Source organism: Camarhynchus parvulus, chromosome 5 (genome assembly GCF_901933205.1).
Source record: "Camarhynchus parvulus chromosome 5, STF_HiC, whole genome shotgun sequence".
Classification (NCBI taxonomy): Eukaryota; Metazoa; Chordata; class Aves; order Passeriformes; family Thraupidae; genus Camarhynchus; species Camarhynchus parvulus.
This window is the reverse complement of record NC_044575.1, coordinates 51,970,004-51,987,300: the sequence shown is the minus strand read 5'-3', so window position 1 is coordinate 51,987,300 and position 17,297 is coordinate 51,970,004. Positions and strand designations below refer to the sequence as shown.

The window sequence follows — 17,297 nt, the reverse complement described above, 5'->3', positions numbered from 1 at the left end:
CCTTTATAGAGCTTTATTCATCTTTGGGTTTCACAACTGAGATTTGTATTCTATACAAGGGAAAAAAATGGAAGTAGTTTTTACAAAGAAGATTTACAGTCTAGAATGTATTAAGTCTTTATCCTGCAAGACTACTTAATATTCTTCTACACTTTGAAAAGAAATGTTAAATAACACTTGAGAAACTATGGTTCCCTAAATATTTCTCATTTACAAGCAGATGTAACCAAGGAAGTGTTGCAACTTCACTGTGAGCACAAGCACCCTCCCAGCGTGGGCCTTTGGACCTCTACCAGACCCCCACACTCTGTTTGGCTTCTTGCTTTGTTGTTTCAGGTTTTTAACAACTGACCTTAACTATTCAGGGTACTGGCACAATTGTGAATGGTTTTAGGGGAAAAAAACAATCCAATGCAGATGTTTGATACTCCTCAATTCTAAATATTTACACACACACCCCCCCTGTGTACTTCTGTAAATCCATGACAATGAAACTAAACTTGTCAGCATCACATCTGTTAACATTTATTCTCTCAGAACAGACTAACATGACCAAAAATGCCACTCTCTTGGCAGCCTTCAGACACAACATGTGACCTACATAACAAAAACTAACTATCATCAACTACTGTAAACACAACTGTCAATGCAGCACTGCACACACCTTTTATTAGATATTTACAACAGAATCATATCATCTGCAAAATCTCTGGATTTGAATTATACAATTTAAGTACAAATACTTCTCAAGCTCATAACCATTTTAATTTACTAATTCAGGAGTGCTTGGGGGATGAAGGTGTCATTTACTGTAAGTACTAAATGTAGATAACTGACTCCTTTTGCATTGTGTAAGTGCAGGCACACCACAGCAACAGGTCAGTTACTCCTCCAGAAGAGGAGCAAATCATGAAACAATTCGTTTTACAAGACTATTCAGTAAGATCTAAACTCAAGACCAAATATTGCCAATATAGCACACAGCCAGAGACAGAAGGGCAACAGGTACCTTTCTATCAGGAACAATTCCATGTACAATTCATCCCCCATCCTGCTGTACCCCAGACTCACCACTGTTTGTGGGAGAATCTGAGGCCCAATGTGGAGTCCTCATTACCTTTTTATTCAAGTTCACCCTTAAAATTTTAGTCAAGGACAAAAATGCCAGATTAAAAACAGAACTGCACTACCAAGGTTGCAGTTTTCCTAGCAAGATGTCTGTCAGTTCTGAAGGTCTTTTCTAGTTTTCTATTTCATCAGAGCTGTTGATTTAATCTGGTGCTGAAGACATCCTAGAATTATACAACTGGATATTCTGGATATATTCTTTATGCCGATTCTTAGCTATAACTACAACCTTACAAAAGGAAATCCAGAAAGAAAATCTTGCATAAAAATGAACTGAGAAGGCTGTCTGAAATACAAATGTACATAAACCATGTCCTGACAGTAACTCGCCCATGTTTCAAACACAGGGAATGTTGACTTTGATTTGGCTTGTGTTTTTTAAAAGCTCTCAAACTGCTAACAGCTCACTGGCTCCTAACAGTAAGGACTTGGCTACTATTCTCAGGGATTATAGACTGAAGAAGTCTTGAAATTTGTTTCTTCTCAGAAAAAAAAATGAACCTCTTATTAAATATAAAAGTTGTTTAATATGCATTAGCTCAACAACTTAACCTTCCATCACACTTTAAAATACTACATAAAGGATTAGAACATTTAGAAGCACAGTATTAGTAATGCCACCACCAGCAAGATCTTGACCAGGAAATTTCCCTCACCACAGTCTTGCACTTTCAAACTTACTGTACATTGTCATTTGGCATGGTTACATAATTTATTGCTTATTTACACAGGGCTGGGGGCTTGAGAGATTGTAAAAAATCATTGTGTTTCAAAGCTGAATGTGGGAATCACATCTTTCAGTTTACGTAACTCCTTACTACCAAAACAGTTTTGTGTCTGAATAGTTCTGTGGGGTTTTTTTGGAAGCCAGACTCCAGTGGAGGGGGGGCTGCACATGGGCACCCCTGGCCTGACACGGCTCTTTGAGCAAAGCCAGCTCAGCCTGCCTCTGTGCAGAGAGCCCAGTTAGCCAGCAGGGGCACAGAGCACGCTTTACTTTAGGGGGAAAAATAAGTATATATATTACATTTTTTTTAATATAAAAAGCTCTTAATAAAAAGATTAAAACTCAAGAGTCAACATTATATGAGTATCTATTGTTAAGATAAACGAGCAACAACCTGTTCCTGCTCGAGTTCATTAAGGAATTGCACTATGTGCTAAAACTTCTACAAAATTATTAGCAGCATTGTCTCTCACCATTCCTACACTGTCTCTAAAGCAGGTGCACCATGCACAGCTTCCTTTGCAGAGATGCTCAGACGGTACCTCCTGGTAAACATTGTTAAGTGCATTACACAGACAACTTCTGCATCAGTTATTGTTACCAACTTAAAACCAGGTGCAAACCCAGTCAAAAACTCCTACTAAGTACTAATTCTAATTACTTTTCACAGCCTGTTCAAATACTCCAACTTTCCTATGTTCCTATATTTTAACTTCTTCAGTTGGTGCTGACTCTGAATGAATTTTCCAGCTTTTCCCAAAGTTAATTTTGTTCAACATTTTCCAACTCACAACTATGACCACAAATACATTTTTACACACACTGCTTGTTTTCTTTTTACTTTCTTATCCAGCTTCACACAAATAGGAATTTTTACAAAAGATGAACAAAATTACATGCTTTACAGAAAAGCAAAAGGAAATCCTAAGGTCTATAAAATCCTTAAAACATACATACATACTTGTTCCAGCAGCAGTCCTGTATACAGACAGCATATATATATTGACCTATAACATGGATATGTGGTCACACAGGTCACTTACAGCCTCTGAGTACTTCCATGAGGGCCCTTAGCAGGGAGTGGTCCTTGCAGAGCAGCCACTCCACAGTGTGACATCCTGGCGTGCAGTGCCTGCTTCTGCTGTCACCAGCTGGTGTGGAAAAAGGCAGGATTTGGAATCAGCATAAGGAAATGTTGGGCACTTTCAGCAAACAGAGAATGGGATTGTGAATTCCAGTGGACAAGCAAGAAAGTCAACCTGAGGCTCGATGCTCCCCTGAAAGCAGCAGCAGCTGCTCTGGGACAGTTGCAGTCCAAAACTTGTATTCTTCAATCACACAAAGTAAAGTTTTTTTTTCCATTTCTCCTGATGTACACAAACCATCCTATATCCATTGACTATTGTGCCCTAAGACTTATAATATCAGAAGTTATGGTCACAGGTGTTGCTATTTATTCTATCTAAATGTAACTCACCCCGGCCATCACTTCTGTAAGATTTAATAGCTCAGTCTAGTGGTTAAGTCAGTCATGTCTAAGTGCTGTTTTGCTAGCCAAGGCTTCTACCGTTACAAGAATCAGCGGTGCAAGGGCAAACTCCACCACTACAGAATGCTGAACTGGAATTTCTACAGTAATGTACATAAATTTATCAATTTCTCATTCCAGCACTGTATGGATATACTGCCACACAGTTTGCTCATATTTTCCAACATCATTGCATTTTGGTACACACTGAATGTGTTTGTTTTCTTACTCTTTTTTTTTTTTTGGCTGCTGTAATAGTCAGATCTATTAAAGGAATTTATGTAAGTAGCATGAACGGGGGCAGTGCAATGAGCAATACCTATCTACAGTTTTCCCTTAGAAGAAAACACTCATTAATGCTGTGTTTAAAACTGTCCCTATTTAAAAAGTAAAAACAGCAGTCCATTGGAAAAAAACCAACAACATCTACAAACTAGGTGTTCCTATGGACAAGGATGAGGAACCAAAGCTTTGAAGGTCTCAGTGCTTCTTTATTCACAAGGAATATTAGCTAGCTTCTGTCCCAGCTCTCAGTGTGCCAGATCAGAATGACTGACACTCAGAGCTCGCGAGTCTGTCAGACAATTATTTCGTTCCTGCATGAAGGGGAAAAAAACAAACAAAGAAATTAAGCAGATGTCCAGATAGTTCAAGCAAACAAACAAAGTACCAGTTTTAACAAATGGGAACAAACTTAGGGAACTACTGAGAACCATTCATGCTGGATAGGGGGATGCTTTCCAGAGTCCAATAAACATCTTTTCCCCCAATTTTTAACTAACAATACTATAAAGCATAAGCACCCTTACAATCCAGCCTAAGCCTTCCCAGAAATGCAAGAGCCCATTTATGGGAATTGCCATGGGTATGGGATAGCGGAGGGACCACAAAAGTTCACAAGAAGAAAGAACTGATTTTACTATGGCTCTTTGACACCCTTGGCACTGCTGCTGCAGAGAATTGTGCTTTACCCTGGACTGGTTTTGGCTGAACCTCACCCTGAGCAAAGTTTTGCTCACACTTCCAACCACAGAGAACTCTGCAGCACATTCATCAGGATCACACAGCTCCACCACCTTTACTCCACTGGGGAGCACAACAAGAGCCACAGCTGGGGCCTTCCTGCTGCTACTTTAGGAGATGGTGATGAAGATCCTCACCTACCATTTTGTTAGTAGAGAAGCAATTTTATCTTCCTAAAATTAGTAGCAGTTACTGTGTTAGTAAAACACACAGCAGTGTTTAGAAGAACATTGCTCACTCATTTGACAATTTAAACAGTGATTTGTTAGGTAAATACAGGCAATGAGGAGTAGCACTTGGGCACACCATGAACAGTTAAGCAAAATAAGTTTTTATATTAGCAGAAGCACAACATAGATCAGACAAACTTTTGAGACTGCTCCTGTGCCACCTCAGAAACAACTGAAGTGTTTAAGGGCACCTGGTAACATACAGCAATTACAATGACAGGGCTCTTTACAATAAATGGGCTGAATTTAAAAAATACTGAAAATATTGGGCTTTAACAGTTCTTGCATTTTAAGTTGCTTTTACAAGAATGTAATATTCCATAAGTTTTATATCCACTGTAATAGAAGTCCAAAGCCAGAGACTGCTTGGTATCATACCAGCCAATGCTCTTTCCTGGCTAGACTTGAACCCTTTCTTAAAATTAATCATAATTTACATAAGTGTCAGAGAATGATGCCTTAAGCACAGCCTTCAAACACCTTACTGAAGTAGTATCTTACAATCACTGCAAGGTTGTTGGGTTATTATTTATCACACTCTTTTTATCCCAAACCCTACTAACAGTATTTATTTTTGTAAGAGTATTGTAGGGCTTCTTACTTGAAAATGATCTTCAGTAGCCTTGCCACCCATGTTAAGAACATTCAGAGAACTGGCACGCTTCATGCTGCAACCAGGACAGTGAACATGCAAGGATAAACTGATCAGAATGGCTGAAAACTACAGCTCTAAAAACACAAGTACAACAACGAGCAATGCACAGCGAAGGGAGTTGGAACAATGCCTCAAAACTGATCTGAGGCACAGCCTTTAAGGTAACAACTACAGAAGTTCAAACATATTTGCACTCACTTCTAATTACATATAAACCCCCCCAAAATTACAAGCTCCTGGCAGCTTAAACATTTCAGGCAACTGATTTAACTCAAAATCTCAATTTTTAAGGCACATCAAGTTAATATAGTGACTTACAATGTAATGTGACTTACACATTAATTATCAGTTTCAATTTTGTGTGGCTTCTTATAAAAGCACCAAAACATTCAAACAGTTTAGGAAAAAACATCTGAAAAACGAGTTTGTGGTGTAGGCAGCATTTACCATGAAAAAGCTACAACAGAAGTTAGTTTTGGTACTTTCTGCCTCATTTAGCCAAGTCTTCAAAATAAATTTTTTAAAGCATTGTAAAATGTTTTAAGTATTTCAAAGTGAAAGGAAATAAGATGGGTTGCTGCTGTTAACTTTGGTTGTGCTTTTGGCTTTACAACACTCCAAGCAGTGGTAACAAGCACCCTGGAATACAGTATGGAAAGCAATGGAAAAGGGGAAAAAATTCATCACCTACCCAGGAGCTAATACAGTCAAAATATCACTGCATTAACTGCACTATCTGCTGCTGTTTCAAATGAGGATTAATTTGTAGGTAAATAATTTACCTGTATTTCTCAAATATACACAAAATTTAACAAAAAGTATTTTCAAGTTTTTGCATCATGAAATTCATGATCAGCCCTAGGATTCCTATCATGAGATGTCTGATGTCCTTTAAACCAGTGCGTCCACTCCTCAGAATATTCTGCTTTTGCTCTGATTTTCCATCTCTTTACCTATTTCAGAACTAAATGAGGGCTTTGAATACATATTTGATGAACTGGTCACAAGCCAGTGAGCCCCAACCCTGCAGTGCTGCCTGCAGCTTGGGACAACTGGCTAAAGCAAACTTTCCAATGCCTTCCAGTAACATGGAAAGGTTTATCCATACAGATCACATTAGGTATTAACCAGATTTCCTTCCTACTGAAGCAACACTGCTCACAGTCAAAGCACAAGTTTGAAATGCTTTGGTAAAGCAAAAGCTGAGCAGGACAATGAACCAAAACACGAGGCAGCAGCTTCCACACAACACAGCCTGGCTGGTTCTCCCAGCACTAAATCTGGGTGTTTCCAAAGCCAGAAGCACAGAATTTACAATATTTGACATGAGTGTTAGCAACAACAAAGCAAGGACTCATGCATGGTGTACACCTCTCATTTATTCAAGGAAACAGGTACAACAGGGGTTATATATGGAAGTCAAAGGAAGTTAATCTGTAAAACAAACAAAATGTTACAGAAAACTCTCCAAAAGAGCACAAAGGTTTATGGAAAACATTCCAGGGAAACAGAAAATCCAGCAGTAAAAGTTCACACGGGTATTTTAGGTTCTTGCTCAAGTGCCAATTAAAAAAAATTATTAATACCTGAGATACTACTTTGTTTGTGGGTTTGTCCTTTATTTGTTTGGGTTTGTTTAATTCACTTTTAAGTCTGGCAATTGCACTTTTAGTTCCCTCCATGTTACAAACATGACTCCACAAAGAACATGCAGATATTTTTTTAGTGCATAAATAATAGCAATAATGAAAGCTTGTTTTTTCCTTTTAGATTAGAAATCTTAACTGTTCTGCTGTGTGGTCAATATTTTTGAAGTGAAAAAAAAATAAAGAACACTAAATAATCAAAGTTAAATTATTACAGAACTGAATTCTCTAAAGAACTGATACCTTGCTTCAGGTATTGCATGTTTCAAAGACCAGTTTTAAGATAATTATTTGTCAAAAAGGCATCTGCAGGATTGTAAAGAAACAATTTCCCTGATGAGTTTTCCATTTCATTCTCTTCAACCTTCTGTATCAAGTAACAACATGGACACTAAGTTCTTCCTTCATCCTGTGAGTCATTGTTATTCAAGTATTTCTCCCTCAGTGCTCACACCAGCACTGTCAATTGCTATTTAGAGAAGCAGAGTATAAACAAGAGGTGTAAATGAAGTTCAAAATAAAGCCTTCCTTGAGACACAGGCAGGGAATGCACTGGTAAGGAGGGAGGCACAGAAGTGTTCTGGCTGAAGTGGCTGCCTTCACAGCAAGAAGATTTATATGTGTGCTATGTCTGTATTGAAATATTCAGCTGTCAAACACACTAAAACCCAAAGGTCTGCATGGTGACAACTGAATATGCCTTTTGCTACATTCAGAAGAAGAAAAAAAATTCTATTCACTAAAGTTTCTTCATAACATGAAATCAAAATGATTTCTTGGAATATCAATATGTAAGCTATGCTTTATGACCTACAAAGCTGGTGTTTAATACCAGAAATTTCTGCATTTGTTATTAAAACCAGCTAATATAAATCAGGATTCTAAAACTCTATTATTACAAGAACAGAAACTATAGTATTTATTGTTCTATATACTGAAAGTGCCTATCTACAGAAAAGCCTGGCAATGTAATACACTTATTGTAAGTTTTAAGAATAAATTATTCCTTGAGAACTATGGTGACATCTAAAAACAAGATGATTTTGTCAGAAAGGGAAAGCAAGGAAGATACTGCTTTGCTTTCAATTTTGTTCCACATTAATGCCTTTATCTGAGGCAATCTCATCTGGTGCTGCAGAGCCCAGGGTGTACCTCGTGTTAGCCTGGGGAGAGGACTCTGCTCAGGTAACACAACTCAGGTGCAGACAGTCACAAGGCAAGTGAGTTCTCACAGGCACTGCAAAGCCAAATATCTTCAGTTCTATGTCAGCATCACTTTCTACACCTATAAACATGGAGTTACTTTACCTGCAGAAAGAGCTAGCTATAAATACTACAGAGAATAAGGAATAAACCTCCTGGCTTTTGTGAAACTGAAAGCCTTTCCACATCTCACAAAAATGAGGAGAAAATGCAAATTTAGCTATGGAGAAATCTATCTATTCATACAACAATATACCTGAACTATGATGTATGAACTCTGGACAGAACTGAATAGAAACAGAAAACCAATGTATAAATCTGCTAATACTGAAGAGAAAGAAGGAAATCTCCCTTTTATTCTATTTTGGCTTGCCTTTGTTTGTTTTCCCTAAAGCATTTTACATTTACACATTTCATTCTTCTAATCTCGTGCTTTCCATAGTTTATTCCCAACCTCTTATCTCAGAAAATAGTTCTTAATGATGGATCAAAAAATGCAAAGGAATTTTGGCCTTCAATTCTATTCAATGCCTTAAACATCAAGTGTTTGGCAGTGAAATTTTAAGTAACAACTCCAAAATTCAGATCAGGCTGAATTTGAAACAGATATGCAAGGAAGATAATTCTACATGTACTGCTGCTGTACCTAATGTTTTACAGCCATAAAAAAAATAAAACAGAACTTCACTGGAGCACTTCCAGAAACACAGTGAGACCCTGCCTCCAGGTCACTGTCTTAAGTAATACCATCATCATCATCATCATCTACATTACTCAGATTCAGCTGCTCCATCAGAAGCTACCCCAAGTTCTTCAATATGACTGTTTTAAAGCCCAAGTTCACACTGTCAGTTTCCTGTCAACTGAATGACTTCCAGTTTTTCACCACAAGGACAAAAGCCCTGTAAAATTGACTGCAATTATGTTGGGGGTGAGGGGAACACCCAGAACTATGAAAAGCAGCAGGTACATTTTAACATTTCAACTTCTCTGCAGCAGCCAATAAGTGATGAATGATTTTATGGATTTATTAGAAATATTACATTCAAATTCATCATCATATGGCAAGTTGGGAAGAGTGAGCAGTCACACTCAGTAAATGTGGATTTTTACCAGATTTCATTGGAGCCAAAATGTTAGTAAGATGCACAACTAGGCTCAAGTTTTTCAACATTCTCCTCTGCTCTCTGACATCTGAGTCTTCCCAAAACAGAAACCAAGAGGGGCTGCAGTTGGTAATTCTCTTTATGTTCACAGCAACATATAAAGTTATATCAAGAATATATCAAGATACTAAGCTATATCAAGGATGTTAGTTGCAGGTTTAGTGTATTCACGATTTACTGTAAAAACCAGTAAAATTTATTATTCTCCACTGCTGTGTGAAAATAATAGTTTTGCAGGTAACTAACATTTATCAGTAGTTCTATGAAGCTTTTCTAATCTTCAAGTAGGTAAAGCAGCAAAAAAAAAAAAAAAGAATTAATAGAGTTAATTCTTACAAGCAAATAGAAATCCTCAGACGTTACAGAACTTACAATGGAAGTTGAAGAGGTTATTTCCTATTTTATTTTTCTTTAAGATATAGCTGTGTCTATGCAGTTAGCTAAGCAGGGAAGGGAGCACTGCCCTAGGAGCTCCCCTGGGCTCCAGTGGGGCACAGAGCAAGGGACAGAGCACAGCCAAGAGTGGATAAGGAATTACCCTGGGTTCTTTGGTTCACTGTCCCGGGCATTTCCTCCCTTCAGTTTCCTAACCAGCTTCTCACTGCTGCGCCTAAGCGAGGCTCGGAGCTTGCTAAAGGAGCCACTGCGCTTTAGGGATCCAGTGCCATCCTGAAAGAAATGGAACACATGTGAAACTGCAGGAGCTGCTGCCCTCCCCCAAGCCTGCCCTCAAAACATCTCAGGGATGAATTATTACTTTTTAATTGCTATTAATATATGCTTATACTATATACATTTACCTAAATATGTAATTCCATACAGCTACAACTTTACCAAAGCAAAAGGGTTCCTTCCAAAGTGCAACAAAGATTTCTAAATGTGAAGACATGCCCAAGCCACAATTCTTCATTAATAAAGCCCCACCACAGTAGTCCAACAATTCACCACCACCATTTCATATGAGCACACCATGGTTAACAGAGTACAAGCCCCAAGCAAAAGCATTCCATCAGTCTAAGAAAAAAACATGTTTTGTTCTTTCTACATATCTACATTACTTGCAAACATGTTTAATTAACCCTAAAATCCTTAAACAAAAATATTTCTGATCAGAAATACTTATAGTCAAATTCTTGTGCTTCGTTTTTAATTTTTACCAAAGAAGCAAACCATAATAAAATTAATTTTTCATATATTGCATTCATGTTTTGCACTGCTGTGCTGAGCCAGAGTGACCACAATTCTATTTTTAAATGTTTTTGCTCTTACAAAACCCCAACAGTTTAGTAAGATTAGAAATGACCACTTCCTACTCCTCAGAAAACCTATGTGATTATGAAAGAAGAATTGAAAAAGAAAAAAGTACTACTAAGCAAAGACAGACACCTGAGTTGGAGTGAGTTTATTAGAAGTTAGAAAGACAAATACACAAATCACTGAACACCAAGATTAGTAGAGAAAAGCATAATTGCCAAAATCTCACACAAAGACTAAACAGCAATGCTACTTTAGAATAATTGTAAGTGAAGACATCCAGAGTTCCATATTGATGTTAACCATATAATAGGTCTCTAAATACATTTTAAAGCACTTGGAGAACATGCTTTACTTGTACGGGTTTGGTTTTTCTCCTGTAAAGATCACCATCATGCCATTTCAATAATACCATGTGTGATACTTTTAACTACCTTTATTCCATAGTGAACAGCTACTTATAAAGGTCATTGTTACTTGTTTGGTTTTTTTTTTACTAATGTATTACACAGCAAATGGTTGTAATAACATTTGGTATGACTAGATACATATCTGGCAAAGCTACACAGGTACAGAAATAGAAAACCAAAAAACAACACCAGCACTGAAGGAATGGCCAGTTTACAGGGAAGTGTAGCTCTGACAAGAATCTTAAGGGGTTTGCTAAAACACAGCAGTCAGTACTGAAGAGAGAAGTTAAAGCTTGAAGATGGTGCACGCCCGTCATGCAGGAGACAGTATAAGAATCACAAAAGGCATCTAGGCCTGTCAGAAATGGAGAGAGAAAAACTGAATGAAACTGTTGGGAAAAATTCAACAGTTTTCAATTTTGAACAGTTAGTTTACAGTATTTCTAGGTCATGTTCAAAGCCTTTTTTTTCCAGAGTCACTATTTGGACAGCCCTTAAGTACAAAGTGCAGGCCCTTGCAGTTACCAGAACCTACATCGTTATCATCTTTATGCAGTTTCACCTACATCACTGAGATGGGACTGACAAATGATCATGACTGATGCTGTGCATTCAAGTTAGAATTTGTATAAAATACAAAACACCTTTAACAAGAAATAGCTTTGCTATTACATTTCATAAACAAAAAAGAAGGATTTTTTTTCAGCTGACATTAACACAAAAAAAAAGGAAAAAAAAAAAGAAAAAATAATAGAGCAAAGTGCATTCATTTCAGCTTTAACTTCTGTCAAGAATTTTCCTTGAAACAAAAGTGCAAGAAGAAAGAGGTCTTCACCTAACCTCCAGACAAAATTCTCATCATTCCCTTAAGGAACTAGAATCCAGCTGGCCTGGGTCAGTTCACTTTCACAAGTATTTTTAGAACTTATCTGTGTTTGTGTCTATATATATAATCCAAGTGGAATTTTCTCTACTGTCCCTAATGCAGTGAGGGGCAGCTGAAACAATGTACCTTTAAAATAAACTGTGGTTCAACTTGAACACTTTTTATTCTCTGTACAAGTACAAAGACCATTACTGATAGGTTCATGATATCTGTCTTGAGAGCCTTTGCCTATAGCAACTGGAATGAATAGTAATTAAAAATATCCTTGGAAATGGAAAAATGCCCTGCTACCAAGTGATCAGAAGATCTAAATCATACTGAGTATTTATGTTTCAAACTAAATTGCATATGTTGTTCACACTTGAAGACAGACTTCAGCTTTGCAGGATTGAATAAACTGAATCTAAATTCCAGCTAGGAGTATTAGAGCAGTGAAAAGGCTAATTATTCCTGTGGTTGCAATCAGGAATCCTAGAGTAGTGAAAATGATCCAAAGGCAAGACAAATTTGGTAGGTATGGAGTATAACTCTATACAGTAAACCTAACTAGAAAAGTAGGAACAAGTAGACAAGCTTTTGGGTACTTCAAATCAAAATTAAAATATCAAACTCCAAAGTTAAACACTGACTTCTTGATTAACAAAACATTCTAAAATATGAGCTCAGGATAAAAAAAAATCCATTCCTGATTCCAGAGGAAACAAAAACCAAACTCACAAGCTGTTTTTATGGCAAAGTTTAATTGCCAATTTTTACATCATTCAGAACGAGAATCACCTTATTACTGCTGCTTACCATCACCATCTCCTGTACTTTGTCTGCCACAACATCCCTCTTCTGGCACTTATTTAAACAAGAATAACTCTTGTCTGTGGCACGAAATCCATAGTTTTCCCTTCACACCTGGAAGTGCACTTACATGCCCAACAGCCTGTCTCTCTGAAGCATATGGATTAGAGTTATGAAAAGATAATTCCTCACACTACAAACATTATAATAAGTAGCACAAAGATTTTCATCTGTCTTGCAGTAGGCTGCCAGATCAGTTAAAAAATGCCAGTTACAGGTACTCACTGTTATTTTTTATAGTAAGAGATCCAAATCTGGGCCTTCCCACCTTACATTTTTAAGAACAAGTACTTCCTTGCATTTTCAAGTATCTTCTGTTCACTTTAAGGCATGAACTTTAAAAGTGACATGTAAAGATGCACTATAACACCTCACTGAAATGTGTCTGTTTTAATCATTACTGGCTGATTTTTACTTCAATAGATATTTCAGTTCTTTTGTAAGAGTGTAAAATATTACATCAAAGCCTACAATGCTTATTATGGATTACATTACATATGGAAGGCCCTTAATTACATCTTCTGACAGAATTTTGTTGAGTTTGTCCCTTTACATACTCCACCTATTCTCTCAGAGTCAGCTTGACCACTTCAAAAGAATTTAAATGGAAAAGGCCTCTCTTCAGGTTCTGCAGATACAAATAAAAGATCCTACACCACTTTATGAATCAGAGTATTTTGTCTGGAGGGAACACAGAAGGGTAAAAAAACTACACAATATAAAGAAGAGGAAAGAACATCAGTGAGATAGAAACACTTGCAGGGGGAGGGAGAGAGAGTTGCCCACTTCACATAGAACATGTCATACAAAATATCTTCTCTCAAGAGGGGGGAAAAAGAAATGACAAAGATGAGAATGAAGCAATGCCACTTCAGCACACTAAAAATGAAGTTTGCTTACCCTCAGATGTCAAAATTTAATTTTTCAGACAAGCAAATTTTATCACTTAGTTTGATTGACCTAGAAATATTGACCTAGAAATACTGTCTATTGCTTTTCCCCAGGAGGCCCTTTCCATCCAAACCCTGCATGCATTAATGTCTAAAGCAGAAAAAAGTTTAATTCATTTAGAATATACAGTCATGCAAAGTATAGTGAAAATTAAGGGAGGAGTACAGTACACAGTTCTAATGTTGAATGGGCAAAATGAGAATTAAAAAGAGAGTTATTCAACCTGACTTTGGCTTTATTAATGATGCAGTATTAATTCACAATAGATGCTGATTGACTGTCTTGGCACTGAGAACACAAATGCCAAGAAAACAGTAATAAAGAGACAAAAGCAAAGATGGAAAGAACAGTCTCCTTTAAGACTAAAGCACTACATGTTTTCTCAAGGTTGCTTTGGAATGCTAAGCTTTGTCTCATGTGGCTTACAAAAAGATGGGGAGAAAAAGATTGCTATTGTAAGAGAAATGAAGCTTCAGAACACTCAGTATTGCAAAGTAGGCTACTTCCCCTCCCACACAGCAAAAGCAACACCACTTTTATAATCTAAGAGTATTTTCAGCAGAACTTGCAGCTGGGAGTTAGTGCAATATGTATCCCATTGCCAGCAATGGGATAAAGCATGGGAAAGCTGGTGACAGAAGCAAACTACATAAGCCAGGTAATAACTGAAAGCTTGCACTGTCCTTCAAATTAAAGGAAAACAATGGTTAGAAAAATGCACATGTAATCACCTTATATATATATATATATATATATAAAAATATATATGTTTTTACTTTATGACAATCAGTGTAACAGAGTGAAGCCAATATATGGGAAACAAATAGGAACAAGCCCTGGCTCCAGACAAATTTTAATATGGGAAAGTAATGAAGTCACCATAACATTATTATATGATGGCACTGCCTCTTAAAATGGACTGTACAGCAGTTTGGAAAGCTGTGTTCCTTCCTCCAGCAAGCTGGGTAAGGAGGAGATTAGAATTATTTTAGTGTTAGACTGGTCATTTTAATTTACTCTGAAACTGCTAACACTCAGTATTTTTCCATAGCAAATGTTTTTTGTGATTCCAACTGATGGATTATTTTTTAAATAAACATTTAGATTACAAGCAAATATGGCACCAAAAGGAAAAAAGCAAAAGTGAGTTAATTGCAAGAATTTTTCTACCAGTAAAACAAACCACTGACAAGCAATTGTACACCAGACCACAACCAGGACACTCAATCAGCATTACACAACTTGGCCTTAGATACAACTGCTTGGGATTCCTGCAGAAATATCACCATTCAGGACAGCAACAGAAAGGATGTCTTAAAACTTTTAAATATGATGAGTTTTTTTAGCATTATGATAGACAAAATGTTATTATTAATTTCTTAATTGTTTCTGCAAAATTAAAAACCACGAGGTAGATGAAGCAGGAAACTCCTGAGAGCACAGCAGGCTGGTGAGCTGTTAGGGGATGATCTCTAGGCTACTCTGTCCAACTGTGTACTGTACTTACCCCGTTCCACTCTACGCTCATACTCACTTCCTCGCCGCCATCAGGGCCACTCTCGTACTTTACCACGTCCACGTTGAGGCTCTCCCTGCTGCGCCGCTTCTCCATGCTCTCAGGGTCATTCAGCACCTCGGCCACTCTCTGTTTGTGAACATTGTCAAGACCCTGAGAATTTGATAGAATGGGAAGAGGCTTTATCTTGTTACAAGCTCTGTTAAGCTACAACTTACACACGACAGCTGCGCCGAGCAAGGAGTAAAACCAACCCACAATTCCATCAGTCTGATTCTGCTTCCAGAGAGCAGCTGAGCTGCCCTTCCTAAATTGCAAGGATCAACACAGCATCAAGTGAACTTGAGAATTCCTGACTTGTCCTTCTTTTCTTCCTTTCTTATCACTTGCCTAAGCCTTGTGGTGTTCATGTCACTTACCTGAAGCAATCTGGCAATATTTAAGCAATTTATAGATCTGGCAATATTTAAGCAATTTATAGATCTATAAATTAAGCAATTTATAGATCTGGCAATATTTAAGCAATTTATAGATCATGAACCATCAATGTAATTCTCAAATTTTCCACCCATCAAATGGTGCAATTTTCACCTGCCTTTGGAGAGGTGTCTGAACCTCTAGTACCTCAGAAACAGGTTGTGTTATTTATAAATACTGACATAGAACGCTTGGCATTAATGTAATTTTCTTTCAGAAAGAAATTACATAGAATAGAAACTTGAAATAAACATACTAAATATATGATCAATATATTTACTTTGTGTTAAAATATATATTGTGTATCAATTATAAAATAATCCTTTTAATATCTAAAGTACCTCCTACGAAAACCCTGCACTAATGCCAAAATCTTTAACACAGAAACTAGAAAATACCAAAACTCAAATCATATTTATTTTCAGTTTTTTCTTCTTTATAATAAACCTACTTCATATCATAACCAGTATTTGCTGACAAGAAGAGATCCCAGATGAATGCCTTACACTTTACAAAATATTCTGCATCTTCCACAGTACAGCACTAGCAGCAAATGCAGCAGGGATGTGTGTGGCAAATCCATAAAGCCAACCACAACACAGAAAGTGAAAAGGATGCCAAAGTTCTTAAAAGTGCATCAATAAGCATGAAAGTTGTTTTAGTGGCATGGAGATGTCAGTTTCTTGTTCCCATGTAACTGTTTTTCCCTAGGTGAAGAGCATTACTCGAATGACCCAGAATAAAGAGGCAGTGTTAAATGCTGCTGCAACACAGCATTGTCTCCTACACATCTAAGTCTAGGGGTTTGTACACTGCCATACATTATGGCTTAATGGAAGAGGTGGTATATGATGCACAGTGAAATTCTGAAGTATCCTTAAAAATAAACAGTCAGCAGCAAGCTTCTAGAAAAAAAATACAAGTCTTATTTATTCTCATATTAAAAAAAGGAAATTAAAATTGAACATTCATGATGCTTGTATTTTCTTACTTTGCTTTCTGTTTTAACACCAACTGACAACCCAAGTTTTCTTGTCCAGTCTTAGACACTTTTAAAAGTGTCTTGTAAGTGTCACTCATCAAACCATCCAAAAGGGAAAGAAAAAAAAAGCCAATAAACCCCCCACAAACCCAAACTCTCTTCTACCTTTTAAGAGAAGGGAGAAAGGGTTACTTGAAGAGTAGATCTGAGAGCACAAAGAGAGTACATTAAAATAAAGTCCTCACTGAAACTGTAATATCTATCTCATTAGTTTACAGAAGTAACAAAAGGTTTCTGTTAGTCAGTTGTATGCAGCAACTGAACATTTTTAATTCTGACAGCTCCTTATTAAAAATAGAACAGCATGACTGGCAAAGGAGATTTCCAGCAGAACCTCCCCATTTTCCCCCAGCTACAGTCTGTTTCCCAGGACAAGCAGCCAATTAATTGAGCACTGCTGGCTAACACAATGTTTTGTGCTCTTTCATTTTCCACATAATTTCACCTCCAGTTTGAATCATGTCCCCAGTACATGGTGCCACTGCCCTAACAATTAACCAAACTGCAAGTGTTAAGATGTATCAGTTTATCACCAGCTCAGTCTGAAATTAGAGGGTGACCAGGCACTGAAATTTTCTATATTCTGCATACAGCAAGTTGAAAATC

General features: G+C 37.2%; 1 protein-coding gene across 7 annotated transcripts in view; it reads right to left on the bottom strand.

Annotated features, from left to right (window-relative positions):
- The window catches only part of KLC1 (kinesin light chain 1), a 46,893-nt gene continuing 29,596 nt past the window's right edge, over window positions 1-17,297 (bottom strand). The window contains exons 13-16 of one of the 7 annotated variants that reach the window (XM_030948540.1): window positions 15,164-15,325; window positions 9,845-9,975; window positions 5,238-5,304; window positions 1-3,979 (exon numbers count right to left, since the gene is read on the bottom strand). In XM_030948540.1, coding sequence (XP_030804400.1) covers window positions 3,914-3,979; window positions 5,238-5,304; window positions 9,845-9,975; window positions 15,164-15,325 — 426 coding nt within the window. In that variant the 3' untranslated portion in view covers window positions 1-3,913. Of the gene's footprint in view, window positions 3,980-5,237; window positions 5,305-9,844; window positions 9,976-10,692; window positions 11,326-15,163; window positions 15,326-17,297 lie in introns of those variants that run through there. The other 6 variants (XM_030948543.1, XM_030948542.1, XM_030948544.1 and 3 more) reach the window with 6 other exon arrangements.